Source organism: Orbicella faveolata, unplaced genomic scaffold (genome assembly GCF_042242905.1).
Source record: "Orbicella faveolata isolate gen_17 unplaced genomic scaffold, um_ofav_v1 contig_3, whole genome shotgun sequence".
Lineage (NCBI taxonomy): Eukaryota > Metazoa > Cnidaria > Anthozoa > Scleractinia > Merulinidae > Orbicella > Orbicella faveolata.
In genome coordinates this window covers 22,260,067-22,287,814 of record NW_028301558.1, presented here as the reverse complement: position 1 = coordinate 22,287,814, position 27,748 = coordinate 22,260,067, and the positions used below count along the sequence as shown (strand labels likewise).

Here is a 27,748-nt window from a genome sequence, read left to right as displayed (position 1 = left end):
AAGAGGTTTTTTCCCAGCATCATATCTGGCGAGGAAACTGTTTTCAATTTCTGGACCATAAAATAATTCCTTTCGCGTGGCTCTCTTTAAACTTTTTTGGAAGTTTTTCTTACGTTTTCTTTTCTTCATTGTGCAGGAAGTTTGTTCAGTTTGGTAATTGCCCACCTCTCCTCTACTCAAAAATATATGATTACACTTAATGCACTTATCTGTACTGGTCTAGTTGCGTTTCGGTTATTTTTTGCAACAGATGAGAGGGCAATTATTCCGTTTGGGTGGTCTGATCTAGTGTAAGATCTACATTTTATAATATTTGGAATTCACTATTTGCACACAGAGTCGCGGTGGCCTCATGGTTAGTGCGCTCGACTCCGGATCGAGCGGTCCTCGGTCGAGTCCTGAGCGGGGATATTGTGCTGTGTTTTTAGGCCAGACACTTTACTCTCACAGTGCCTCTAGCTCTCTACCCAGGTGTATAAATGGGTACCGGCGACCTACAATACTGGGTGTAACCCTGCGATGGATTAGCATCCCATCCAGGGTGGAGTAGAAATACTCCTTGTCACTTCGTGCTACAGAAACCGGGATAAGCTCCGGTCTGATGAGCCGCTTGGTTCGTATGCAGACTTTACTTTTTATTGGCAAAAATAGTTTTGAAGCGTAAAAAATCTGCCCTAGAACGTAACACAACATAAAACAATGAAAAAAACAAAAAAACAAACAAAAAAAAAAAAAAAACCAGCCTCTAAACCTAAAGAAGGCTGGCCGAAATATTTCTTTTAAATATACCACGTTTTGTCAGCCTTGCAGCAGTCTCTGACTTCTCATCGTTTTACTTTTCAAGTTTGACTGAGAGATCCAACGTTCAATCAAGCAGGATCTTCTTTATTTGGTTTCTAATGTGTATGCATTGCATCGGGGCTGTTCCTTTTCTTTCTAAAATACAAACATTGCCAAACAGAACAAGATTTTCACAGCATTCTATCACAGGTCACCCAAGCGTAATATAAGAGTTTGTATGGGGATTAGTAGATGACATAAAGTCGTTCAATGTATCGGGTAATTTACCGAGTAAAGACTCTTGAACATTCAATGATGTCATTTTTCTCTCATCCTGAAGAGTTTAATTTAAACAAGATCGGAGCAAAAATTAGTGTGATTCATCTATCCTACGGTGTTATGATAAAAAACTCTCATATTTCTGCCAAAGTTCTCCATACACTCTTATATTACTCTTGCGTGACCTGTGCTTTAGTTGACTGTTTCTTGACTATTTTCGGGACATTTTTAGTATCAACGGGACGCAACGGGACGCCTCGGGACTCAAAGTGACGTCACATTCTCCTTTGCTCATGCGTGTTTGGCTTGAGTAAGATGGAGGTCTAAGTTGATCCGCGAGAGGGTTTGAAAGGAAATTTTGCCCATGGATTTCCTGAGCTGAGGCTAATCAAGCGCCATTGTGGCTCAAGAAATGCCTAATTCAGAAGAGGTGAGGAAAAGGAAAAAAATCAATGTCACATTACTTACCGTCAATTTGTAGAACAAACGAAACCGAATTTATAAACCGACGTGTCGTGTAATTTCTTGTTCGATCCTCGCCATATTCAGGGTATAACCTTCGGCGATTTTACTGCAGAAGAATGGGAAAAGTACTTCAGCAATTCAGTTGCTCAGATTGGACATTTGCCGCCGGTCGAGGTATTTATAAGCTTGGTAGATTTCTTTATTTTTATTAAGTCTCAATTTGTTTTGAATCTGATCGTAACCTTACGTTTGGATGCAACTCAACTCAATTAAGATAAGCTTAAGCTTACATTGTACAGTATTTTAAATTTTTTTTCATTGCTTTTCTGCAGTTTCTCTTCGACTTTGAGTCTTCAGATCACGAAGAACCGGGCAATAATTACAGAGGTACATGTCTTAGATTTGCCAAGTACTCACACTGTAGTTACGGGTTAATAACTAATCTTCGGCGCATTTGTCCACACTTACATGTAGTTTATAAGAATTGTATGTGTTGTGTTACTGAGATTTAACACTGCGTGAATCGTGACCGTTTATGGGATTAGCGAAGACGTAGTTTGATGATTGTTTGGCTGCATAATATGAACAATATTCTGGATCATGGCTGTTAATCCGGAAAGAGTTTTGAAATTATAAGTTAGCACGGATAACATGACAAGTTAGGATCGGCTTTTCTAAGTATTGTGGGTGGGGCTCACAAGGAATAAACACGAAATATTCTCCGTTAATTTGTAAAAAATTTTATAGATATTGAACTTTTTCTTCTGTACAAACAGTGCAATATTTTGGGTTTGTCTTAAGTTAGCTGATTATGAGCCAGTGGTGTTAACTTGCAAAGTTAATGAAAGATATGATTTAATTATTTTTGTAAAATAAGATATATCAGCCAAAAGAATTTTGTCACTGACCAAATTTGAGGGATGAAGCTGCACTAAAACGTTTGCATTTATATTTTATCATCTTAGTTCTAAATACAGTTATTTGTAAATTTCTTGTGGAGTTTTTTAGGGTTTAACCGTTTTTGAAACTGAAACGACAACATTTGTCAAGTCCTTCACAATTCATAAACATCTAAAAAATTGTGGCACTTAATTTCATTTTTCCTTTCAAGGTTATTATTATCTTCCATTTAAAAATGTGATTCCCAGTAGTCTGGCAGAAAAAAACCTTGTAGTGTAGATTTTGCCAAAATCCAACTGTTGTATGAAAATCTTCCGAAACAATTTTTATCTATAATTTTAGTTTTTTTTTTCTTTAAAAGAACTAACAACAAAGCAATGCAGCAGGTCTTCGCATTTTATGGTGAAAATCAGGGGTGGTAAGAAGTTCTAAAAATAAAGGTTGGCACACATGAGGGGACTAATCTCTGCAACTAGTCCTTGCAACAAGTTGCGGGGACAAGTCCCATCGTGTGAACTACATGTAGCCATTTTTGCCACAGAATGTAGTCCCAGGGACTAAAATTTGGTCCCTGCGACTGGTCCCACGAATTCAAACTGGTTTCAATTTTTGGGACAAGTCCCTATGACTTGTTCTTCAAAATGTTTTGTGCGGACTGTTCATGGGACAAGTCCCTGGGACCAGTCCCTTTGTATAAACTCTTCAGGGGACTAGTTGTAGGGACAAGCTGCAGGGACTAGTCTCCTTGTGTATGCGGACCTTAAGAGAGCCTTGTTTTTCTGGTTGACAGCTGATGACTCAAGGGTGCAGATCTCATCAAGTGACAGTTCTGCAGTAGCTAAGAATGTTGGAGTAGGTCTTGAAGATTCTGGTGTAGAGGTTGGACAAGAAAGTGAACAGGAAAATGCACCAGGCAAAGCAGTTGCTGTTGTTTCAGTTCATGAATTACTCAATAAAACACCAAAGCAAGACAGAGAATCAACAGAGTCTCCCAGACGCAGTACAACTGAACATATTGTATTTGGTGGAAAGAGTATTCAAGAACCTGAAAGAGAAAAAAAGAAAATCAAATCTGAAAGGTGAGATAGAGGACTCCAGTCTAAACAATACTGATCTTCAAGGCACCATACTTTTTATTAGGGATCATCAAACAGGAAAGCCTTGCAAAAACCCTCAGGGCTCAATACATAACGAAAGGTGTTGGTTGGTAGAGGTTCAACTGTATAGACTTTCAATTGTCATATGATGTTGAAAATTCCACTGTAGAATTGTCTATAAGAATTTGTCTAAAAAAAATTGTCTATAAGAATCAACTAGGTGAATATTAACTACAAAATGTTTCTTCCATGCTGTAGTCCCCCAACAACCACATCCCCTGATGTGGACAGTTTTCCACCGCTGTCATCAACAGTGAACAGCCATGTAGAAAGACTGGGAGATAAACCAGAGAATGAAAGATCACGCAAACGTCGAAAGCGGAGGAAACAAAGAAAGCGATCAGGCTCTGTTTCAAGCTCTTCCAGTGAATGTAGTGAGAAGGAAAGGACTTCTGTAAATTCAGCTGGCTCTGTCATTAAAGGCAAAACTACTCCATCATTACACACTACAGACAAAGTCATTGTAAGCAAAGTTGATAACGATGCTGGTAAGGTACACATGAATGTTGTTTGTTCCTCACCAAAGGAGCAAAAAGACAGCAACAATCATTCAGCAGACAAGAAAACAACCTCACAAAGAAAAAGCACAAGCCCCTGTGATAGACAAACTGTTGGTGATAGAAAAAGTTCTTCATCCACAGATGGGGCATTAAACAGTCCTGTTCAGAGTGACACAGATGTCAAAATTACAGTTACTGTGAACACTGCAGAACAACCCTTAAGTTCAGACAAGTCTGATAGATCACTAGAGCTTGAAAATGAAGGTCCACTAAATGTGGAAGAATGCAAACAAACAAGCAATACAGCTCATGAAGGAAGCAACAAAAAAGAACTTCCAAAACCTTCATCATGGGCTGATCTGTTTAAAAACTCTGCCAAGGCATCACCTGGTATTGTTATTAAGGTAGCAAGTCCTGTTATAAGGACAGAAACTAATTCAACATCAGCTGGGAAGAAGGCAGAAGATCCTGTTCAAACAACAGTAGGGGTGGAGGAGGATAAGTATGCCAAGAAATTTGCAGGTACTGTCAACATTTTGTACATGTAAAAGCTTTTGATTTATGTGGCTGTTTTATATCATAATTACCAAAAGGAAATTTGTATCCACTAATCTCCATCAAATTAAGTTCGCAAATTTCACTGTCACATAGCCTACATGATGAAAAACTCAGTTTGATTACAGCTCTGATCATGTAAGATCGCATTTGTCACAGTGTAGTTCAAAGCCTTTGTGGACCTCAAATGAGGTCCAGTCATGGTTTAATAATTTACCTAACTCAAGGGATATAGCTGGACAGTTTGTACATGGCATTTTATTGTGGGACAATGCATGGGGATTATAGAAATTGTCCTTGTTACTCTTGCAGAAATCATTCAAAAACAAGAATTAAACTACAACCAGAAACCTTACATTCCAAGAGGGCTGATCAACAGAGGAAACTGGTGTTACATTAATGCTGTATCCTTTAGCTTAAGATTCAACTTCTCTCGGTAGGAAACGTTCTTTAGGGAGGTTCAAGTTGACCAGCTGGTGAAGGCTGTCATTAAGTTTTGAATCACCTCTTGCCTTGATCATTAGACAGTGGAACCCTGTTAATCCAGTCACCAACAGGCCACAAAAATCTGGCCATACTAATGGGGTGGCTGAATTAAAGGTTTTTTTTTAGTAACAAAATGACTGACTGAGCTTTTGTTCAGGGCAGAATAAAGTGGCTGTAGCCATAGAGTGGTTGTATTAGTTAACGGGGTGACCCTAAGGTGGGGTTCCACCGTACCAACAATAGGCAAGTTGTTCTCACCTGTAACATCATGGGACCATCAAACGTACTCAGCTGTACGGTTACTTCTCTTAATGAAAGTCCTGTGGTGTAGTTACAATTCCATCAATTTTTAAAAACCGTGGCATAATTGAATTAATAAATGATCTTTCCCACATGTAGTTTAACAGGCCTGCTGTAAATTTTTGTTTTAAATTGAATTATTGGTAGTGCTCATAGCATGTGAAGGTCACTTGTTACTCTTATTTATTAATGCAATTATGTTTTCAAATTAATACATTTGGATTTATATTATTATATTCAACTTGTGCTTGAGAATTAGTTATTGTATTAGCATGCCATGAGCTGGAGTCAATCACAGTACCTCAAACAAATATGTCAATTAATCAGGGAATCAGCAACTTGCTTTTTACATTACTGTTTACAAGACCTTGACTTTATACAGACCTTGCAAGCATTGGTGGGTTGTCCACCATTCTTCAACTTGTTAAGACAGCTACCTTACATTAAGGAAAGAGGTCCAACATCAACACCTATTCTGGACAGTCTGTAAGTTTAATACATGGGCTTATAAGTATTTCTGCTCAGATCAAGTTTGATGATGTTCCTCAGCTAAAGCATGCCACTTATGTATAATTTTTTCTTTTGTAGTGTAGTCTTTATGAATGAATTTAAAGAGCTCCAAGTTAAACCAGGTAGGCAAACTGTATCTCCAAGGGCATTGGGACTTTTTGAACTCTGAAGATCTGGTCTTGTAAATTTAATAGTTGCAATTATCTTGATTTTTAGCAAGTAATTCCCCTGTACCTTCCAAGATTGATTTCACCACTGGAGAACCATTTGAACCTTCAAATGTTTACAAGATGCTGTTAATCATTCAGAGTTCACTTTCAACTAAGGTAAGTCATAACAATTTTTGAAACAATTTTTGAAACAATTTTTACATCACAGTGGTGCGTTCTTGTGCAGCCTAGCATAGGATCAATAATTCTTTTATTCTCTTTTTATCACAAATTTTCGCAACACAAAAGCACAGGCCCAGATTAAGAATTTTAGGAATGTAGCTGCTGTATGAGATTTTATTAGCATAATGTAGAGGCAGACTAAATTCACTATCTCATTGCTTAAACAGGAAATTGTAGTAGGGCCTCGGGGCGTACATGTTGAATGGATCAAACAATAGGACAGTTCATAAGTTGTGCAAAATTCAGTATTTAAAAAATATATATATTTGCCATCAGATTCCCATACAAACACTGTAATTTCTGAACGCTTTGCCTACCCAGCAAGATGGCATCTAGACTTGCTACAAGTTGACCTCATGGATTTCAGGGTAGAATATATTAGGCTGCAACGTGGGGTAGAATATGTTAGAAAGTCTAGATGGCATCAAAACGCGTGATTAGGCTTATTGAATTGTAAAAAGGTTTTATTGGTTTTTGTTGTTTTTGTGACTTCTTCTTTTCAGGGTCGCCAAGAAGATGCACAGGAGTTTCTGAGCTGTATTCTGAATGGAATGCATGAAGAGATGCTACAGCTCTCCCAGATGATTTCTGGGCCAGTCAAAGGTAAAAACTGGCTCATATCTCTCAGCGCTCTACTCTGGTTTTAGTCGCATGAACAACAGCTAAGGGCACAACACAGTGACCCCAGCCAGTGCCCATGACCTGAACCGCCTGATCTTGAGTCCAACTTACTAACCATTAAGCCACCATCATCTAACCTAACTCATTAAGGTGGATTCTTCCATGTAAATATAAGCACAGAGGCACCAGAATGTAGAATGTTCTTCTTTGAAGTATGGTATATATGTACTTTTAAACTAGTTGTAAGCAGATGTGGGTTTACAAGGCAAGGCAGTAGTTTCAAAGCTATCTGCTGCCATTACACACCTTACTTGCCCAGAATGCTAAGTAATAATTGTCATTGTTTTGTCCAGCTCAAGAGAAGGATGCTGACTTGGCACTCATGACTGATGACTTTACAGTTGATGACGAACTCACTCCTGAAGGGCAGGAAGATGATGGAGACTGGGAACAAGTTGGACCCAGGAACAAATCAATGGTAACCAGAATGGTAAGGTGTTGAGTCGATTTAATCACCTTTTGGAGAATCTTGTAGCTGAACGTAAAGAAAGGTGCTGTCTGTGTGAGGCCACGAGCTCATACAAAAGGAGCTTATCCTGGTTTCTGTAGCATGAAGCGACTGGGAGTATTTCTTTTTCCCTTTGGATGGGACACTAGTCCTGCATTGCAGGGTGATCTCACAGCATTAAATTCGCAGGTACCCATCTCTATACACTTGCGTGGAGAAAGGCACTTTGAAAGGAAAGTGTCTTGCCCAAGAACACAGCACAGTATTCCCAGCTAGGGTTGAACCCAGACTCAATGTGGAGCTCACCACACTAACTGTTGATCCACTGCACCTTGACGCAGCTGACCGTAGCAGACTACTAATTTGGGATGGCCAATTAATTAAAGCCTGTCATGTTGATTGCAGGCATCATACCCACAGTCACTCATTTCAGACATATTTGGTGGATTTCTACGCTCCTCTGTCCATCAGACTGGTTTGAAAGATTCTGCTAATGTGGAACCATTCTTTGAACTTCAACTGGATGTGCAGGTGTGTAGCTAATGTAACTCCGCAAACTAAGAAATATCTAACTAAAAGCAAATTCATTCTAGTACAGTGTTTATTGAAACTAAACAAGAACCTGATTTTCAGCTGTAATTCAAAGAAAATGTGATTGATCAATAACTACAGTACCGGTCAAAGGGATTGCAGCACCTACACGTGCGTAAAATGCGTGTAGTCTGCGTGTTGTATTCGTGGACAGTGTGTGGACAATGCGTGTATGCTAGAAATGCTAACGAGATAAATTTTACTGGAGTACTCAATGGTCTTTGTGCCATTTTTTTATTATTATAATTTGACTGGATACTAAACTCAGCAATTGACTCTTTGAATCGTGAAACGACCGAGCAAATAGACCCTTATAGCGGCCTTGGCTTTTCCAACAGAAACACGTGGTAGGTCTTTGAGTACAGTCCGTGCAAAGAATTATAGAAAACTGTTTTTTGAACATCTAAGGATTTCCGAAAGTATTATAATGTGCGTATGTCTCGTTGAACCTGAAAGCACCTCTTTAAGTGCCAAGCAACGTTTAGCTTGGACAAGCATGCACAGGGAAAAAAAAGGAAAGAAGATCACTAGAAACCATTGAAAATAACGAAAACTAGATGGTATCACTCAGCAACCTGGTGACCAAAAAAAATGACTGCATGCTCACAAGAGCACATATAATTTGGTTTTTCCAACGTGCAGGGTGCAACGTACGTACATCACATACATTACTTTATTTACCCTCTGATTTCAGAGTAGCTTATGCAGCTAATATCTCCGAGCATTTAACCATCAGATGAGAGATAGACCACCACACCGGGAACTACGTCCCCTACTCTTTTCGATCAGAAAAACAATTTCAGAACCTCGATTTATCGAACCTGTATATAACGAAGTCCTCGGTATAACGAACGACATTCTTCGTCCTAGAAATAGTAAAATATGCGGAAAAGAACCTCGATATAATAAAACCTCGTTATAGCGAACATATTTTGCCAGTCCCTTTACGCCCTTCGTTACATCGAGGTTCCACTGTACGAGCTTCCCAAAATTTTATCTCTTACAGTACTTCTGTAATTTGAACCTCCTCAAACATTTTCCCAATAAGTTTCACGTACTTGTCCAGCGGGCAAGAATCCTCTAACCTGCATTTTATTCACTAGACTGTCACGTCAGTGGAGGAAGCGTTAAAGAATTTGGTTTTAAAGGAAGAATTACAAGGATACACTTGTACAAAGACCAAATTACAGGCGAGTATTGTCGAAAATTCTAGATAATGTAATCTGCAATTATTATTGTTGTAAAACCCTCATGATTTCGGTTGCACTCCCATGGTACTCATGAAACCCTTGTAAAAGCCGCGGATTGGAGGCTTGGTCACTTTGCCTTCTTTGCCCTCTTCGGCTCGTGCTGCAAGTTTTCTTCAAGTAACGTTGATTGCGTGACAAGCCAAGGAACGGACGTCACCAATATGGACTGGTTAATGTCAAGTTTTTGTATCAAAATTTAAATAATTTAAGAACGCTAACAAGGTAGACACAATTGGACCAAGTACTGTATTTTTGTTGTTATGGTTTCATCCTAAGTTCAAGCTAACTGTTATGTGACTGTTATTGTGCTATTGTTTACAGGTTGACGTGTCACGTCGCGTGACCCTTGAAGGCCTTCCAAAGGTCCTTATTCTGCACTTGAAGAGATTTATTTACTCTAAGGCTGGAAGCCAAAAGCTTACCAAAGTCATCGATTACCCCTTAGAGCTCACTATTGGCAAAGGTAACTCGACAGCTGAACTCACAAGGCATAGATCATTTATCTTACTACAGTGTACTGTGACTGTTTGTTGAAAACGTAACAACCGCAGACAGTGTCACGATTTTTTAATCATCGAATTGAAGTATTTTACTGCGCAAATCTGAAAAGCTTTATCACTGGAATTATTTGTGGAATGTTAATTGCAGACTGGTACATTTCTTAGTAAAACTTTTCATTGTTCAATTTGAAGTTCGGAACAAAATGAAAGTCACCACGAAATTATTTCAGGAAATTAATTGCCTTGTTTTCCTGACAGAACTGTTATCCTCAAATGTAAGAAACAAGTATTCTGCTGCGCAGAAAACCTACAAACTCTTCGCCGGTAAGTTTGCTTTTACAATCTAATGCGAGACCTAGTGAGATTCTTTTAACCAAGTAAAATTGTTGTCAAAATGTGAGCAGTGTTAAACATTTTCCTCGCGTGTCAAAAAGGGAAACTTGTTACAATGACCCGTGGGATCAAGTATACTATACAGAAGTCTGTCCAGAGACCTTCTTTTATTTTGTCTTGAGTTCGTCGAGGTCGCAAGCAAAGTGTTAACCGCAGGAGATATGAACGAGTCAAAATGCAAGAGGGCGGGGCTGAGGAAAGATATAACTCACAGAAAACACTAGTGTAACTATGGGGTGTGTCGATTGAGACCCTTGTGGAGTTTCATATTGGTTGATACTTTGTTCACGAAAAAATTAAAAAAAGAAAACACTCACAGTTGCTACAAGGATCTCCGTTAAGCTCGGTTATCTCGATACCGGCTATCTCGAACTCAAATCATTTTTTTTCTTCCCAAGTTATTTCATGTTTTCCTTTGAGAGTTGTTTTGTTATGATATTCCTTTTTTGTTCTTCCCCTTTAGTGGTGTATCACCATGGAAAGAATGCCTGTGGCGGCCATTACACCAGCGATGTTTGTCATGCAACGCACGGATGGATCAGAGCGGACGATACACGACTCAAAGTCGTTCCCTTCAACTACGTTTTAAAACCCACACAGGGAAAAGATCCTTACATGCTGTTCTATCGAAGGATAGACCTTATGCCTTGAGTGAAAAAACCCATCACGCGCACGAGGGAGGGGTATTTGCGGTAATACCGTCAGGGGTACGGAAGTAGCAATAGTAGTGTACAGAGTACAAATATTCTCGTTGTAACCGTTATATGGATCGTCACGCAGAAGTCCTCCCCGGTTGCGTGACTAGTTGTGTGACGAGCTATATAATGGCTACGAAGGGGACGGTGCAAGGTGATGGCTGAGACTGAAGTAGAATTAGGATATTTTGGTAGGTAGTTATGACACAATTGGGGTTGAAACAAAAGTCAAAAAGAAAAAAAAAGTAATGCAATTGGGGGTATTCTTCTACACGCTTGTTTACGACGGATAAGGAGTATTTTCTACTAACATAATTTAGATAACATGATATTTCTCTCAGTGAATATTTTGTAGATTTCTTGATCTTTAATAGTATCTGTGTTTGAGGCTGACCATGTTTCCTTGACAGGAAACGAACACACAGACTTACGTGGAGAACTGAAAGCTTACAGCAAGCCAATAACAAATTGGCTTGTAAATATAGCATAAGCTAGCGGGCCGCATTGCACCCGTCAGTAGCAAACATTCCGAAAAGAGACGGCTGAATTTCACGCATGGTATGGGCTAGTTCAGTGATGAAAACTTGAGAAGATTCTAAATTCAGTCTAAGAGTACATGTAAATGCAAGTTTAATGATTGAGCCCAACTAATTGTGGAGGGATGGCCAAAGGCTCAAGGTCCGTTGTAAGAAATAACTCGGAAATATTTTGTCGATAGATTGGAACGACTGAATATTATATTTTTTTTCTCCACACGAAGTCAAGTTTGGATATTCGGTCCTGAACAAGCCAACGCTTGACTGTCTATATGTAGCTTTGTAGATATTGTAAGGGTTTAGAATTGCAGTTACGGGTAGTAGGTAGTAGATAGTCGATTGGAAAAAACTGAGAGGTTCAGAAAAAAAAAGGGCGGAAAAATTACGGACCAATGGGACCTGTCTATATTGGCAATCCCCAATTGGTTGAGAAAGCAGTGTCTTTTTTCTTATTGGTTAGAGCATTTAATTACTGAAACCAATGGAAAATCATCAAACAACCAGCTCAGAGAAATACTGTGTGTATTGCATCTACTCGAAGAAGCCACGCGGCGATTAAGCGCCGCGGTCGAATAACCGCCGCACATAGCAAGAATAGTAATAAGCGTCTCGAGCCCCAAGTTTCTGCCCTTATTCGAATTGGATCACGCTTCTTTGCAAGTACTTGACACCAAGATACAAAAGAATGGCATTGTTTTTGATAACTGTTCTATGCAGAAAAGGTTGCTAACGATTTTTGAACTAGTGCCACATAACGTCGCCAAGTTCAATATTCAGTGCGCCGCTTTTTCGAGTAAATAAGGTACGTAATTTTCAGCTTGAAATTTTAATCACCAAATTTTGGACTCTCGACTTTCTTTTTTTGCGCCAAATTTGTCTTCGGGTGTACTTGAATGGAAGTTACTAAACGGTGCATTTATAGTTCGTGTGAAGCCTGTCTGTTAGGTGGTAGGAATTCCAAGCACGAGGGCAAAAGTGGAATATGAAGTCCACTGATGATGATGGTTGGTCACTAGAGATTGGTCACTAGAGACTTGATACAATGGGTGTTAATGAACGCGTCCCTAGTGACGGGCTTCAGCAAAACTCGATGAAATTTTTACGTGCAGTAGCTTTGAAAGCAAGGTACGATATCGAGAAGCTTTCACCCAGATTACAGTGGTTGTACCTATGACGGCACTTGCGAAAATGGCACAGACACGCTCACATGCTCGAGAAATAAGTTCAGTGATTTTGAGGACGCTTGGAGAAATGATTAAACCAGGCAATAGTCTGGACACTGTTTTTCGTTATAACAAAAACGGATGCCAGAAGTCAGACCTAGCGTTTGTACCGGCAAAGATTAACGAATCTGATACCAAGCTTGGTTGTGCACGGATAAGCAACGGATAATGAAGTTTATTACAACAGGTTTGGCTGTCGAAGAAGTCTTTTCGTAAAACGATCGGTTCGGAAAGATTAAACAAAAACGCCGGGATGGTGAACCTACATTCATGCACTTGGTCACCAAGGTGAACCATTTTTGGTCTATAAATACAAGATCTCGTTCGTCAAAGGTAAAACTGTAACTTCCACGAGCGACCATGTCCGCCGAACACCAGCAGTGATGTAAAATTTCTTTACCTTCTTAGAACAAGCTCAAGCAGATAGGTCGTTAGAAATGAAGTACCCGATCAATTCATGTAAAAAGTAAAGAGTACATGAAAAACAGCAAGTAGAATTTTCAGACTAAACTTGTCCCATCTCCGAACAGTGCAACTGGGGGTCGCTTTGCGGGAGTTCATTTTACCATAAATATTAACGTCACCATTTTATCCCGTGCATTCAGAAAATTAACTCATACAACGGTTTGTGACTAAAAACGTAAGCAAGGCAATGCCCTAATCATACTTTGAGGCAAGGCGCGCGAAAACACGCAACGCGAGGAAAAACTCGCGGAAATTAAGGGTGCTCTCCATTATGCCAAAAATTCCGGAAATTTCGGTCGGAAGTCAAATGGAAAGGTGTTTCTGTTCGGTGTGACCGAAATATTCGTGACCACCTCTGGAGGTGGTCCATTTTGACCGGTCAGACCGGTTAGACCGAAATTTGCCGTTCCCCTTGGTTGGCCCGGTTTGATCGCAAAATGTCGTTCCATTTTCTTTGGGTAGCTCACTGGTCGGTCTGGCATAATGGAAACACCCCAAGTCACGATTGGTCTCGGTTACTCCTGATTGGTTTAAAACGATAAACCGCGCGTTTGCCAATTGGTTACGGTGCGTACCCAGTTTACATGTCATGTACAAGAACACTTTTGTAAACGATTTACGACTTAATAAAGGATGCTTGAAAGAGACGATAGTCAATGACATGTTACTTTCCTGTGTCATAATTACTTGAGATGGCCTATGCCCGGCCGAAGCGCGGTGAAACGATCCCCCTCTCTAGGGAACGTTTGGATTGACTTTCAGCAGAACTTGTAGCCTCTTCCAGGCGTTCAGTTAGTTGGGGCACAGCGCGGAAAACGGCTTACGAAAAATGAGGGGAGAAGCGCAGCGCGACAAGGCGAGAGAATGAGTTCGTTTTTGGCACCAAACCTCTCTTTTATTTAGCCTCTCCGTTTTTTCGTGCTTCGCCCTCGATAAACTAAATGCTTAGAAGAGGCTATGGAACTTATTAATATCGGTGCCACTTATTTGATTCCAAGAGAAAGCAATATTTTCTTATTTCCCATGAAATATGAATATACGCCGCGTAGCACGTAAAGAACTCTTTTGCTAGTTTATTTTTCAACAATTTACAAAGTCTGGCATTTGAAACGATTGAAAAGTGTTTGTTATTTCCAAATGCCATAGCTAATTATAACTGATGTACAAGTTGTTTTTTCTTTCAACAAACACGATGCAAACACGAGGCCAATGCGAACTCATGGTAAGACTGATAACAGATGCCTCAAGATGTGATCTTCACTTCCCCTCTCAGGAACAAGACATAATCTCGAGAAACTCCATCACTACCTCACCCCTCCCCTAGTGGCTATTCTCCTGCTCCTCTCTACTACTATGTGGGTATGGTGGTTGAGGGGGTTTCTTCTTCGTCCCCATTCTCTTGCAGTCCCTGTAATCCTTTTGGGAGACTCGTATCCTCTACGTCGCCACCAGTTCCCTCCACGAACTCCTCGTACGTGGACTTCTCCTTGAAAGGCCTGGGGCCTAAGAGCTCAATCATATCTTCACGGCCAAGTACTTCTTTTTCCAGGAGGCGTAAGGCAATCTGACAAGGTAAAATACAACGTTAATACACAACAAAAAAGATACCAAATAACAGGTTTCAGCTATACTTCTGCTTGAATAGCATGGCGGGCAAATGCTGCTCCTCCCTGGACCTACCAGCGTTCCATCACGAATGCCGTTCTCTCATTGGTTGCGCTACTCGCTGACTATTCTGTTGTAGATAGTGAGGCTGAGTATTTAGATAATTTACTAGATAAGATTTGAACGACTAGTAGATTCATATTAAACACTATTCGCTCTCGATGCCTTCGCGTGATCGAAATCTCGAGCTCATAATAATCTAATTGAATAGAACATGTCGCTATAACTTGAGCAGTGTCTGCCTAACTGATGTAACTGAATTTTCCAAAACAAGTCCCGACTGTCACCACTCTCCGCATTTAATACCTGAAAGGATTCTAAACACCTAGCGTTGAACATTCCGTTACGAGAAAGAGCTAAAGGAACGGTTCTGGAATGAGCGGCGAATGGCAAAGAAATTTAAGTCCACTCGTACTCTTCGCCCTGTGTCCTTTGTTTAATTAACTTGAACCATGCGTATTTCCCAAAGACTAGCGAACACTTCATTCCCGTAAGCAGACAAGGGAAATACCCAGACGAATTTCCCTACCTTTTCCACGTCTTCCTTGTGTTTAGTGAGGAGATCAAACGTTCTCTTGTATGCATTGTTAATAACTTCTCTGGCTTGTTCGTCTATTAGTTGTGCTGTTGCTTCACTGTAAGGTTTATCAAAAGTGGGTTCACCCTCGCGGGGCAGGTCAAACGACACGTTACCGACCTTTTCATTCATCCCAAATGTTACAACCTGAAAGAAAAACAAATAACCATAAGTACGTACGAGGATTTGATTACTCTGTTAAATTGCGAACGAGTGCTACTGCTGAAAACTTATCAGTAACTTAAGTTACTGTCACGGGTCACCCTCATTAAATAAAGTCTTTCACTTCACTTCAAAGGGTGCCCAAAACACTTTTGATTGATACGTGGCGTCACATGAGCGCGCGCTTAAATAACGAGATGTGCAATTCAATTCCCGCGAAGATTGTAAAAACCTGTCGTTGCTCCCAGATTTCTCGAAAACCTACCGTACAACCTATGATGAAATTTTCGCAGGTGATTTTTAAGAGTAAGTCGCGTTCAGAGCCAAAATTAAAAAAAAAAGTCTAAAAAAAAAAATATCTGTGACAGATTTTGAGTTGTTTTTGAAGTGGGCAAAATTTCGCGTTTTCTTTGTTTGCGAAAAATCTTCTTTACAGATTTCTATTTTAATTTGCATGAATGTTTAAACAGAGACAATATTTGATTCCCGAAATTTTGAGGTGGGTTCATACAGCACGGGGAAGATTTTGAGAAAAACGTCATTAAATCTACTAGTGCCCAGTCTCTCCTAGGCATTCGGTCGTTAATTTTGGCTATTTATTAAGGTTTTAATTGTTCAAGTAACACATACAATGGTGAAAGACTTAAGAAAACAGTAATTAGAGAAAGGAAAATTATATTGGATCAGTTTTTGAACAATGGATTGAGTTAAAAGTTGGGCTGTTGTAGTTCATCAAGTAAGACACCTTACATGTAAGTTCCTGTAGTAAAATTGACTTGAGGACGGTGCCTACTTTTGTTAGTGCGCACACGTACTGCGCATTACGCAAGCCATGGTTTAAGCGCCACGCACGCGCCGGGGTTGACATTGACGCAATCAACTACGCTACCAAGTACACGACTAATAAATGAAAGCAAAATTCTCACTGTGACCAAATCAAGTTTAATGAACCGGTACTTAAACCAGGGACACTAGAATAGTAGCATATCGCTAGCCACTAACTCTTAACGTCCTCAAGCTGAAAAACTAGCTGTTATCTGTTGAAAATTATACTGAAATCCAACTGTAAACATGTACCTGCAGATGGCGTAGTGCGCGCGCAAGAAAAGTGCGAGATACGCAAATGTCTTACTTACTGGGGAGGTGACAGGAAAAAATGTAACGGGCACCGTAAAAGTTTTCAAAAGAGATGAATAACTTAAAAAAAAACGCGTGGTTACCCCCACATTTTATGTTACGAAATGGAAGTGGCAAGCCTATTTAACACGTGATTAGTTTCTGGTTGTGAGCAAAAGGTATTTAGACTGTATTTTAGCTGAACCAGAGGAAGGCTGTCAGAGACACTAAAACTGCTGTTGCAACGATTTTGTTATTAAAAACATACCAAAAATGGTTTTTACGTTACCATTTGCCATTTAGTTTAAAGATCTTTTTAAATGTGTTTCCTTTTCTGTACGTAAAGATGAATTCTAAGGAAATCTGTGAAGAAATACGCTTTCCTTCTTTTTCCAGAAAAATGCTGATGTCAGCATTTTTTTTTTGAGATTCAAGGCTAATTATCTCGAAAAAATGCGTGGCTTCCCCTATTTTTCTTGCTGGATTCCAATAGCCCTTGCAAAGATCTACTTTTTCCGCGTGGTCCTAACCTGGCGCAAAAACCTTTGTATTTATTAGGCACCGTCCTTAAAGTGCAAGACATGGTTGAAACGCCACTCTCAACCTTCTGTTAGAAAAGGCACTTGTACAACCTTTGCGGAAGTCATTTCCCTCAAACTACAACAAGCTCAATTAAGGAATCACGTGATGAGTTATTTACCTGAGCATAAGCGTTCTTGGTGACTTTACTGAGATCGTCCTGGGCACCAGTAGTGATGCGATCAAAGAAGATCTGTTCAGAGACCCGGCCTCCTAAAGTCATACACATGCGATCCAACAGCTGAAACAACGACACAGGCAATCAATTTATCAATCAATCAATCAATCAAAAAAAGAAAAAACTAGTTAATATCAGCCATATATGAGGTAATTGTAAGGTAATTCGCGAACTTCTGGAGAGGAAATAGCAGGAAAGCAAAATTATGCCATTTTGCCCACTCTGTTGCAAAAGTGAAGCTCTTTTGTCAAAAAAGTTTCCCCTTGGTAAGCAAGCTGGAGAAAATTTTCATCCCAGTTGCCAATATCTCCGTCAAGAGATCCCGCTCAACCGGGCTCATATGAAGAGGCCCTAAAATGTGAAAAGAAAAGAAAGGAAGAAAGGAAAAGAAGAACTGTAGACTTACCTGTTCGGTGGAATATAAGAACTGTTCTTTGGGGAGGTACTGAGCATAGCCAAGGCCTTTTCCTCTTGGAATGATTGACACCTGTAAATTAAATCAAAATAGTATATCAATGCCTTGTTACAAACAAGAGAAAAAAACAGAACTTCATCACGCTAGACAAATGGGAAATAAAAATATAAATGGCTAGTACCAATAATTCGACTAGTGGGCTAAAATTTAAGAGAGTCATTTGAAAATAATCAAACTCGTCTTGCTCTTTCCATTTAACACACACACTACATGCCACACTCAATTTCACTATTAGCCAATAAGAAACTGTGCTTACTGTCCTGATATCCCATGATAATACTCACCAGGTATGGATAATTTTTGGATGAATTTGGGTACCGTAACTAACTAATCGTAACTTAAGGCATAAAAAGTGCGCCAGAAAAATCTTAACTTAACGGTGAAAGGAGTGAGAAATCTTAAGAGCTGTATGCAATTTGTTACTCAATAGGAATCCTTAAAATGTAGAACAAACCTTTAGAAGAGGATCAGCATGTTCAAGGAACCATCCTGCAACTGCATGACCAGCTTCGTGATATGCTACAACTTTCTTCTCTTCAGGCTGCAATACTTGGGTCTTTTTCTCCAAACCTAACAGCAAGACACAATTACAAAGAATGTGTGACATGCCAAAAAGGCTCTCAAGATTGAATTTCAGATAATTTGGAAATTTGTGTGCGAAGTGAATGGCAAACGTTACAGTACACAGACATACATACTCCTGGCCTCAGTAGTTCGAAGGCAGGATAATGCTATCCACCGGATAAATCGCTATCCGTTTGCTAAGTGTTAAATCAAAACAAACTACACTATCCACTGGATAGGGATTTATCCAGTAGATACCGTTATCCACCTTTCTAACAACCCAGGCCAGATCTATATGACTTTATTCTCACCTCCGATAACACGCTCAATTGCTTGTTCAAAATGTGTTAATTCCACCTTAGGCATAAGGTACCTGGCAGCAATGAGGGCAGCTTCATTACATACGTTGGCGATGTCAGCTCCTGAAATGATAATAACAATAATTAATGCACATCCATAATCTATGCTGGCAACATTTTCTTTACTAAACAAAAATAACATTAAAAAAAGACAGTTTTCATCGGTCAAACCATGAACAAGTCAGACAGCATCTTATCAGAGCCCTAATTTCCAAGAATGATCAACCCATACTTTCTCCTGGCAATGTTAAACAATTGTCAAGTATAGAAAAGATGAGAATTAAGAGAATTGCCAGCTACCTGACAAAATAAATTACATGTACCAACACCTCAAAACCATCTCACCTCCCTCCCTATATTCAGACCCTTCTCCCTTTTCTTCTCCTTCCACACAAACAAAATCCCCCGCCTGATCGCATTAGGTAGCTGTAGCACTAACTAGTCTGAAGTGGAGAGGGTGAAACAGTAGAGCAAGCAAACCTGTAAATCCTGGGGTAAGAGCTGCCATTTTTCTTGCTACCTGGGCAAGGTCCAGATCAGTCTTCAAAGGTTTTAAGTGCACTTTAAAAATGGAATATCTACAATAGACAAGAGTGTATTCTGTTTGAGCCAATGAAATCATAATGAAACCAGCAGAGTTCACTAGATTTCTACATGCATCTTGCATGTAACAATCACATGTTTCCACTTGTAGTAGTCCTCAGCCACAAGGAAACCTTTTTTTAAGGACCCAAAGATTAAGACTTAACAGTTCTATATTATTTTCCTAATGAAAACCAGTGTCAGTTTGCGTACATGTTCACTCCAAACACAAACAAATAGTTACACCACAGGGGAAATGAGGTAATGGCATGATAATCATGCATTGGTGACAAAAGCCTTGGGCTTAGTCAATTTTGAAGACTCAGTGGAGTGTGGTCCAATGCTAGGGATTGAAAGAATGGAATGGCTTATCTGTCCAGTGCTTTTACAACCTAGTATTGCTTTTTCTGCATCTGTTATTGTTTTGGTTTACATGATACCAAGGTTCCTATTGTTTTCAAATGCCACACCACACAATGCATCCTGGCCTAAACTGGGTCTTTGACTCAGGGGCCTACAACAAGGAGACATTTGGAGTACCTACTGGAAGGGAGTACCATAGTCAACCATAGTCTGCCCAACAATCATTAATTGGCATAAATAGGCATTATCAATCCCCTACGTGCTCCTAGTTGGCAAAAAGGAACTGTCAAGAGTGAAGTGCCTTAATTATATAAACATTGCACTTGTAAAGGTAAGGAACTTGGCTAAGATTCAAAACACATGACCACATTCCAGAGTGCACTTATGTTGCTTCTCTTACCTTCCCTTGATATCTGGAGGAGGGAGATGAATCTGTCTATCAAACCGGCCTGGTCTCAGTAGTGCAGGATCAAGCACATCAGGCCTGTTTGTGCCTGACAATACCACTACATTTGTGGATGAACTGAACCCTTAAAATAAAATGATCTGCAGTCAGACTACATGTAATGGTGGAGCAATCTCTAACACTGCTTGCAACAGCAGTAAAAAATACACAAGTACATAATTACATTAGTTCACTCCCATAGAGGACACTAACTGATGGCCCCTATGACATGAAACCAAAACAACATTGGCACTTTGAAATTTCCATAAGGAATCATACACTTAAATGCAGTCTCAAGTTGAGATTGAGGTTCCTGAAGCTATTTAGTACTTTTGGCTTGTTACAGTAGAACAGCATAAGTACATAAATACATTGTAATTCAAGTTTGACACCAGGGGTATTCCATGTGTCCATTTTCAATTATTGAATTTCACCTCAAGCCTATACAAAAGACGATCCTTTAACTTCGATGCTTTGGTTTCAAGGGTAGAGCAAATGTGGTTGAAATCAAGTGGTGATCTGCCTTATCACAACTTGATTTCAACCACATTTGCTCTACGATTATAACCAAAGCATCAAAGTTGAAGGATTGTCACACACATACATGTACAAAGTAAGCTTCAGGTGAAATTCAATAATCAAAATACATTATTCTGTTCAAAGAACAAAGAGCGACACTACTCAACTCACCATCCATTTCTACAAGGAGTTGATTAAGGGTGTTTTCCCTCTCATCGTGACCACCAATATGACCACCTCTTCCACGGGCACGGCCAACAGCATCAATTTCATCAATAAATATAATACAAGGTGCATTCTTTCTTGCCTGTGCAAACAGATCTCTGACCCTCGCTGGACCAACACCTACAAACATTTCCAGGAACTCTGATCCTGAGATGCTAAGAAAAGGAACCTGTGCCTCTCCAGCCACCGCCTTGGCAAGCAGGGTTTTACCGGTGCCGGGTGGACCTGACAAGATAGCTCCCTGCAAGATCAATAAGGCTATCAGACTCACTATCAGGGTTGTGATAAGTGAACAAAGATGGTGAATTTTAAGCTTGGTAATGAAAATCAATGTGAAAGGCGAATTGATCAACATGACACGAGCGTAGGACAAAGAAAAAATCTAAGACCCTGACAGGAATCAAACCCATTTCCCAAACACTGGGCGGGCGCTCTATCCACGGAGCTACGAGAACTCTTGGAGAGCAGGGTCATTTAACTGAGTTCATATGTGACAGGCATCCTGCATACTGCTAGGAGCAGCACTGTCAAAGTCATGGCGAGTAGTGTTAAGTGCATAAAGATGGTGCATTTTAAGTTCAGTAATGAAATGTGAAAAGTGAATTGATCAAAATGACACGAGCGTATGAAAAAGAAAAAAAATCTGAGTTCCTGACAGGAATTGAAGTGATGATCTCCCAAACAACGGGCAGGTGCTCTATCTATGGAGCTACATGTATGAGAACTCCTTAACTTTTTTCTTTGTCCTACACGTACACCCGTGTCACGTTGATCAATTCACCTTCCACTATCAGGGTTGTGATCAAGTTTGAAAGTAGATGGCTCTATTGCTGGAGTACATGTAGGTGGCTGATGCCACGCTTTTGTAAAGAATCTGAGAAATGCTTTAGCAGAGTAGCTGGCCAACACCATGAAGCGGATGGCGATTTTCACCAGCAGGTGGCTATTTTTGACAACCCAGCGCTATACATATCTATGTTGAGATTTGTTAACAGAATGGAATATCAAGCATCTCTCTATCACAGGGTGGGGGGAGGGGGGGGGGGGGGGGTGAAGAAGATTGAGTATTGAGTGCACAAGGAAAGGCTGCCTCATCTATTTGCACAGTAGAGCTAATAGGAAAACTTGCATTCCAGCTTGACCTTCAGACAAGCAGCTGTCAAATTTTGCTTACCTTAGGCAAGTCTTAGTTTTACTTTTTTCTTATTTAGTTGGCAATGAAAATTTTCTTATCTCGCAGGACAATCTAGTTGTCCCAGACGACTGCATGGCACTTTTTTTTTAGCCCTGCTCATGCTATAAACTATCTAAATGACAGGTTAACCAAGGATCATTATTTTACAGTTAGTTAGTTGTATCTTTCTCATATGACTATGTACATGTACATGTATTTACCTTTGGTATTCTGGCCCCAAGCTCATGATATTGTTGAGGATTTTTTAGGAAATTCACAAATTCCATTATTTCCAGTTTGGCTTCCTCACATCCTGCAACATCCCTAAATTAATCAAACATTAACAATTATCGTACAAAGTTGAGCAAACTATTGTGATTTGTCAGTGGTGAACAGATCAATTATTGATCTGAATAACTACTCTTGACAACAGTTTTTAATACCTACTTGAATCTGACTTTCACGCTTGTTTCCTTGTTGTAAAATTTTGCTGTTGATTGTCCAACCCCAAATATACCCTAGAAAATGACATTAATCAGAGACACATTACCACCTGAAATATTGTGTAAATCAAAGCATCGCAAAATAATTCACAAATCAAATTTGTCAGAAAAATCTGCATAAAGTGCTCAGTGCTTGAAATGAAGACAAATAATAAATTATTAACCAAAAATTTCCACCTGATAAAAAGCAATGATCATAGAGCTGGGGACATAGTTCTAATGGGTCTCTTGTCATCTACATGTATAAACAGGGTGAAATCTTGGCATTGCAAAATAATTCTGCTTAATGACTACTGAGCTTTCAATTTCAGGAGATAGAATATTCTAGAAACAGTGTACGAGCACACACAGTTTTTCAGTGGCATTTACAGGTGTTTTTTTTCCTGCGCAATTTCTGAAACCCTGGACCAAAAATCATGAGCTTGACTGCACAGCATCAGCTACAATGTATCTTCAAAACCAACAAAGAGTGGGCGAGGGCCAGCAATTCCTCTCTCCCCTCCACTGGGTATGGCTGTACGGGGATATCACTTTGTATGATAATATTATTTATTATATGGAGAAGAGTGTTTTACTGGGAACTAAGCCACTCGTAGATTCCATACGCCACTTCATCCGGGACCCGAGTGGTGTATTTTCCGTATGTCACCTTTGTGAGTGTCGTATCGTTCAATGATGTCACGATTCCCGCCTTTTGCTTTTGTTGAATTGGTTTCAATATTTAGTCTCCATATAATAAAAAGAACATTGCACGGTGGTGAGAAGATATGAATTTTATGTTCTCGTGGCAAGAACAATATCTCACTCGTTCGCTTCGCTCACTCGTGAGATATTGTTCTTGCCACTCGAACATAAAATTCATATCTTCTCGTCACCGTGTAATATCCTCTATATATTTTTTGGGGGGAGGGGGGGAGGGGGAGGGGTTACAAATAAATCCTAGGGATTCAGATACCTTTTAGACTAATCATTTGTTACTGTCTGCTTATCTTCAGAATTGTGAACATAACGGAGATGTGCACTTGTGAACAAATATGTTGGAAACAAAATCAGCTTACGCCTTGTCCTCTAGCTCCACTGGAAAGCCTTCTGCTGAAGTACACTATACAGCCAATGATTAACAATGTTGGAGTTAACTTGATCACTTCCTTCCTGTGAACCATTAATAATAATGGTAATCAAGACTACAAATTATGTACATTGATCATCTCTGGTTTTATAGAGTGCCATAATTTTAAGTAATAACAGTGCTGTGAACACTTTTTAAAAAAATGGAGCATACTTGTATACTAATATCCTCATCTGAGAACACTTATTGAGTTCCAGACTCAAAAATTCCTTTCAAAGTTGCATGTCCACGACATTCAGACATGTCATGACTTTACCACCTTCTCATTGGATGTATTCATCAAAGCCAGCATGAAATACATTGTAAAGTGCATTGTTAACTCTTCAGCAGTTAAGGTTGATGTATGACTATTTTAAAATGCACTTGAATATTTTAATATAATATTTTCACTTAAAACTTACAGCCAATCTGACTCCTTAACATAAGTAACAGGAATCCAGAATGCCGGATCAATATTCATCTCCTGCTGAACAGCCTCCAAGCTCCGTTCAAAACTTTCAACACTTCCAATAGTGAAGCAAAGATTGCTCTGTATATTAAGGAGAAAAGACAGTGAGTTGTGAACACAAATGACATACACTTCCAATCAACTCTTCACCTCCAATTTAAAAGGTCTATTTATTTTAACATTAAAAGCAGTATAAATATTATTATTATTTATTACTATCAGATCTTAATGATACTGTATATATACCTTGTTTGGATCATTCTTCAGAAACACTTTGACTAGAGTCTGGTTTGAAACAACAAGTTTTTCCACCTGAGGGTAAGAAATCAGCGACACAAGATTGTGCGAAATATTCACTCTTACATTGTAGCACCAAACTTACTTTAGAAGAACTGATCAGTTTTCAAGAAATTTGCAGGAAGCTCTAAAATACAGTGTACAGAACACACCAGAAAAGGGAAGGACCGGCCTATTTTTCAACAAAATGTTGACTCCTCCTTTCCCTCACCCACCCCTTCAAAGCATCCCTGACACTTCTCGACTAGAAGCTCATCAGCTATAACTTAAAACATCTAAAGGTGATCTACAATATGCAGAACTAAGCAATGGAAGTGAACGAGATTGAAGATGGTTTGAACTTGCATGAGAAAGGCAAGGATCTTAAGTGGCACTTCCCTTCTGAATCATGTTCCGTTTAGACTTAGTATTTCACATTCTGTTCTTCCATCCTAGAACTTCTCCTCTTTAAACAACTTAGAAACACAATTTACAGCTTCACCTCTCCTCTCTCAAGATACTTTGTTCTAAATTCTTGCCAATTTATCTCTCTCATCTCCATTCCTGAGAACATGAGAAACAATGCTGCTGCGCCTGCTAATGCAGCAGCTATGACAATCTGCTGTGGGTTGTCAAACAGGTTCTTCCACCAATCATCGCCAGGTGGTTTGCCACTACTACCTCCTCCCCCACCATCACCACCCCCTGATGATTCTCTTTTGCCTTCCGAGTTCTCATTCTTACTGGAATCTGATGCTGTCAAATCAAAGAAAAGACCAATGACCAGTTTGTACACATGTACTTACATGTACATGTATGACAAAATGCCTAACATCCCTTATAATTCTGGACTAAATATACTATTATTACATTTGAACCCCACTATTTCGAGCTCTCAGGGGAAGCGAACAATAGTTCGAAATAGCAGGGGTTGGAAATAGCCCCTAATAAATGACTGAAAGGCAAATCCAAGGGAAACGGTTTTGAGTTGGAAATAATGGGGAATTTGAAATAAACAAGTTTGAATTAGCGGCATCCAACTGCATATCATTACTGTGCCTCAGTTATAATAACATGCAAACTCTGCAGTTAAAACCTATGTAACAACTGTGTTTTTTGCTGCTGTCAATCATAATTACTATTATGAGAACAATCTGCTACTCTTTTAATAAAGAAACAAACAAAATCAATCGAATTAAAAAAAAAAAATCATTATTATGCTCATGATCTACAGTCCATAAAGACAACAAGTAGGTCAGTGTACAAATGTATCTGAGAATGTTTAATTAAATGGAGTTGTAAATTATAGGGATAGAGATCAGAGTGGGGTTCATGTATGTACAATAAACAATGACTAAGGGATTTAGAAAGATTGGCTGCATAGCAACATCCATTAGTACATATATAAATATATTATTATCATTATTATTATTATTATTATTATTATTATTATTATTATTATTATTATTATTATTATATACTAGATATGCAGCACTTTTGAGTGGCACATCATGGAATACTGTATCCCACGAGTAACTTGTATTTTCTTAGTATACACCCTAGTCCCGTGAAAGAGTGTTGCATAACTATTTAATACCATGCACTAGACATATTACAGGCCAACACAATCAATGTGACATATGTGCAGCACACGATGGAAAGGTTGGGTGTAACATGACCCAATATACAACAGCTTTCCTGTATTCTGATTGGCTGTATTTTCTATGGCATGGTATAAATGTTATTCAAGCTTTGTAGTCAGACCTCTAATGTACAGCATTCAAGCGCTCTAATCTATAGAAGCATAACATTTAATGTATGTAGTCAATTACCTTTATCTGATTTCTTTTTTGATGCATTGGGATAGAATTTTTCAAAGCCTTTAAGAAAGAAAATTTGTCAGTGATACACAGTGTACATGTCATATTAGTATAAATCTACTAGCGTTCTACCACGAATGCCATTCTCTGATTGGCTACGTTACTCACAATCTATACTGTGATAGATAGTGAGTAGCAGTGTGCCCCTTGTTAACAAAATGATGGCTGCTTCTTGGCATTTTCGAAGTATCTGTGAGGAAGGTTTTGAAAAAGTTTTGAACAACTAGTAGATTTATACTAACACAATTAGAATATTCTCTCTCGATTTCTATGCATGATGGTTGATGAGGGCGCAACCTGAGTCAACTATCACGCATAGAAATCTCGAGCTCATAATCTAATTGTTAAATGGAGGGGAACATAAATTCTGATCTTTTACAAACAATACAGTATACAGGTGAATATAACAAAGAAAAAATGTAAATGCGTGTACTGTGCACAGCGTATTCTTAAAGAAAATACCAATTAAGGTCTCTACTTGCATCATTTCTATGATACTTAACTCCGTGTTTTTACCAAATTCGCATGGGGGACATTCAAAAGCTTGTAAGCTCATCGTTTTGATTAACGATTACGTCACATACGCTGAAAAACAACTCCTCATACACAGCATCATTTAAAAGCCATATAAGTATCATGATCTCCAGAAAAGAGGAGTTTTATTTTACCCTTTGGAGGATCAAAATGGAGAATTCTTCCCAGCAGCCAAGTGTTTCTTGCATTCTGACTCAGCAATAATTCTCGCACACCATCGGAGTACTTCACGAACTGCGTGTGAGGAGAATAAAAAACGTACAAAAACACTTGGTTAGGCAGCTCTTATTGAGTCAAAAACGCAAACTTATCGCATGGTATACATCAACACCAGGGCTAGGGTATGTTTACGGTTAGGGCGTATTATCTGAAACACAAAAACTCCAAACATGAGAGCGTAGATATCGCAAAAACATAAGCTCAATTACCTGGACCCTGGGCTGCAGAAGTCTAAAAGTTGCCCTAGTCAACAAAGAATTTACTCCTCTTGCACAGAGCCTGTAAGCCATTGCTGTTACCAACTGATTCTATGAGGGCTGCTGAATTTCATAACATAAAGAGTACTAGTAGTATACCCGACAAAGACTGTGCATCAACTAAACCGTTGTGCTGACATTCACGGCTTATGCAACTCATTCAAGATGGCGAACATAAATACAGCAGGCGCGGTCGCACTTGAGCGGAATATATATTTTTTTTTGGCGAAGTTTCTGCGCATTCTGATTGGCTCCCTCAGAGGTCCTGATTAGGAAGGAAATATTTTTAAAAAGAAAGAAATTTTACATATAAAAGTGAGAGTCGCAAAGGTCGAGTCTGTGTAGCGTGAAGAGTTCAAAGATGATATGTCTTGTAAAATACGGTAACGACAGAAAGGGCGACATCACGCTTA

General features: G+C 39.3%; 2 protein-coding genes across 3 annotated transcripts; one reads left to right on the top strand and one right to left on the bottom strand.

The window, feature by feature from the left end:
- The first annotated feature begins 1,331 nt into the window (after nucleotides 1-1,331).
- LOC110068265 (ubiquitin carboxyl-terminal hydrolase 10-like) lies at nucleotides 1,332-13,758 on the top strand. Of its 2 annotated transcripts, none has more exons than XM_089297456.1 (16): nucleotides 1,332-1,489; nucleotides 1,609-1,698; nucleotides 1,857-1,911; nucleotides 3,215-3,503; nucleotides 3,780-4,603; nucleotides 4,949-5,040; nucleotides 5,805-5,908; nucleotides 6,011-6,054; nucleotides 6,149-6,258; nucleotides 6,828-6,927; nucleotides 7,299-7,435; nucleotides 7,859-7,984; nucleotides 9,148-9,234; nucleotides 9,616-9,757; nucleotides 10,053-10,118; nucleotides 10,651-13,758. In XM_089297456.1, exons 1-16 carry the CDS (start codon nucleotides 1,472-1,474, stop codon nucleotides 10,836-10,838), a joined length of 2,472 nt encoding a protein of 823 aa, XP_089153582.1. In that variant the 5' UTR covers nucleotides 1,332-1,471; the 3' UTR covers nucleotides 10,839-13,758. The 2 variants fall into 2 exon arrangements, with proteins under 2 accessions (XP_089153582.1, XP_089153583.1); XM_089297457.1 differs by having other exon boundaries at nucleotides 6,011-6,057; nucleotides 6,155-6,258.
- A 396-nt stretch (nucleotides 13,759-14,154) lies between these two features.
- On the bottom strand, nucleotides 14,155-27,660 carry LOC110068264 (mitochondrial inner membrane m-AAA protease component AFG3L2-like). The gene is made up of 18 exons (XM_020775642.2): nucleotides 27,288-27,660; nucleotides 26,994-27,093; nucleotides 26,278-26,325; nucleotides 24,948-25,201; nucleotides 24,416-24,481; nucleotides 24,123-24,250; nucleotides 23,651-23,744; nucleotides 22,537-22,607; nucleotides 22,311-22,413; nucleotides 20,862-21,156; nucleotides 20,127-20,256; nucleotides 19,262-19,359; nucleotides 18,734-18,844; nucleotides 18,313-18,428; nucleotides 17,790-17,870; nucleotides 17,327-17,446; nucleotides 15,301-15,495; nucleotides 14,155-14,670 (listed from the first exon to the last, which is right to left on the bottom strand). Exons 1-18 carry the CDS (start codon nucleotides 27,366-27,368, stop codon nucleotides 14,458-14,460), a joined length of 2,304 nt encoding a protein of 767 aa, XP_020631301.2. The 5' UTR covers nucleotides 27,369-27,660; the 3' UTR covers nucleotides 14,155-14,457.
- Between the last annotated feature and the right edge of the window lie 88 nt (nucleotides 27,661-27,748).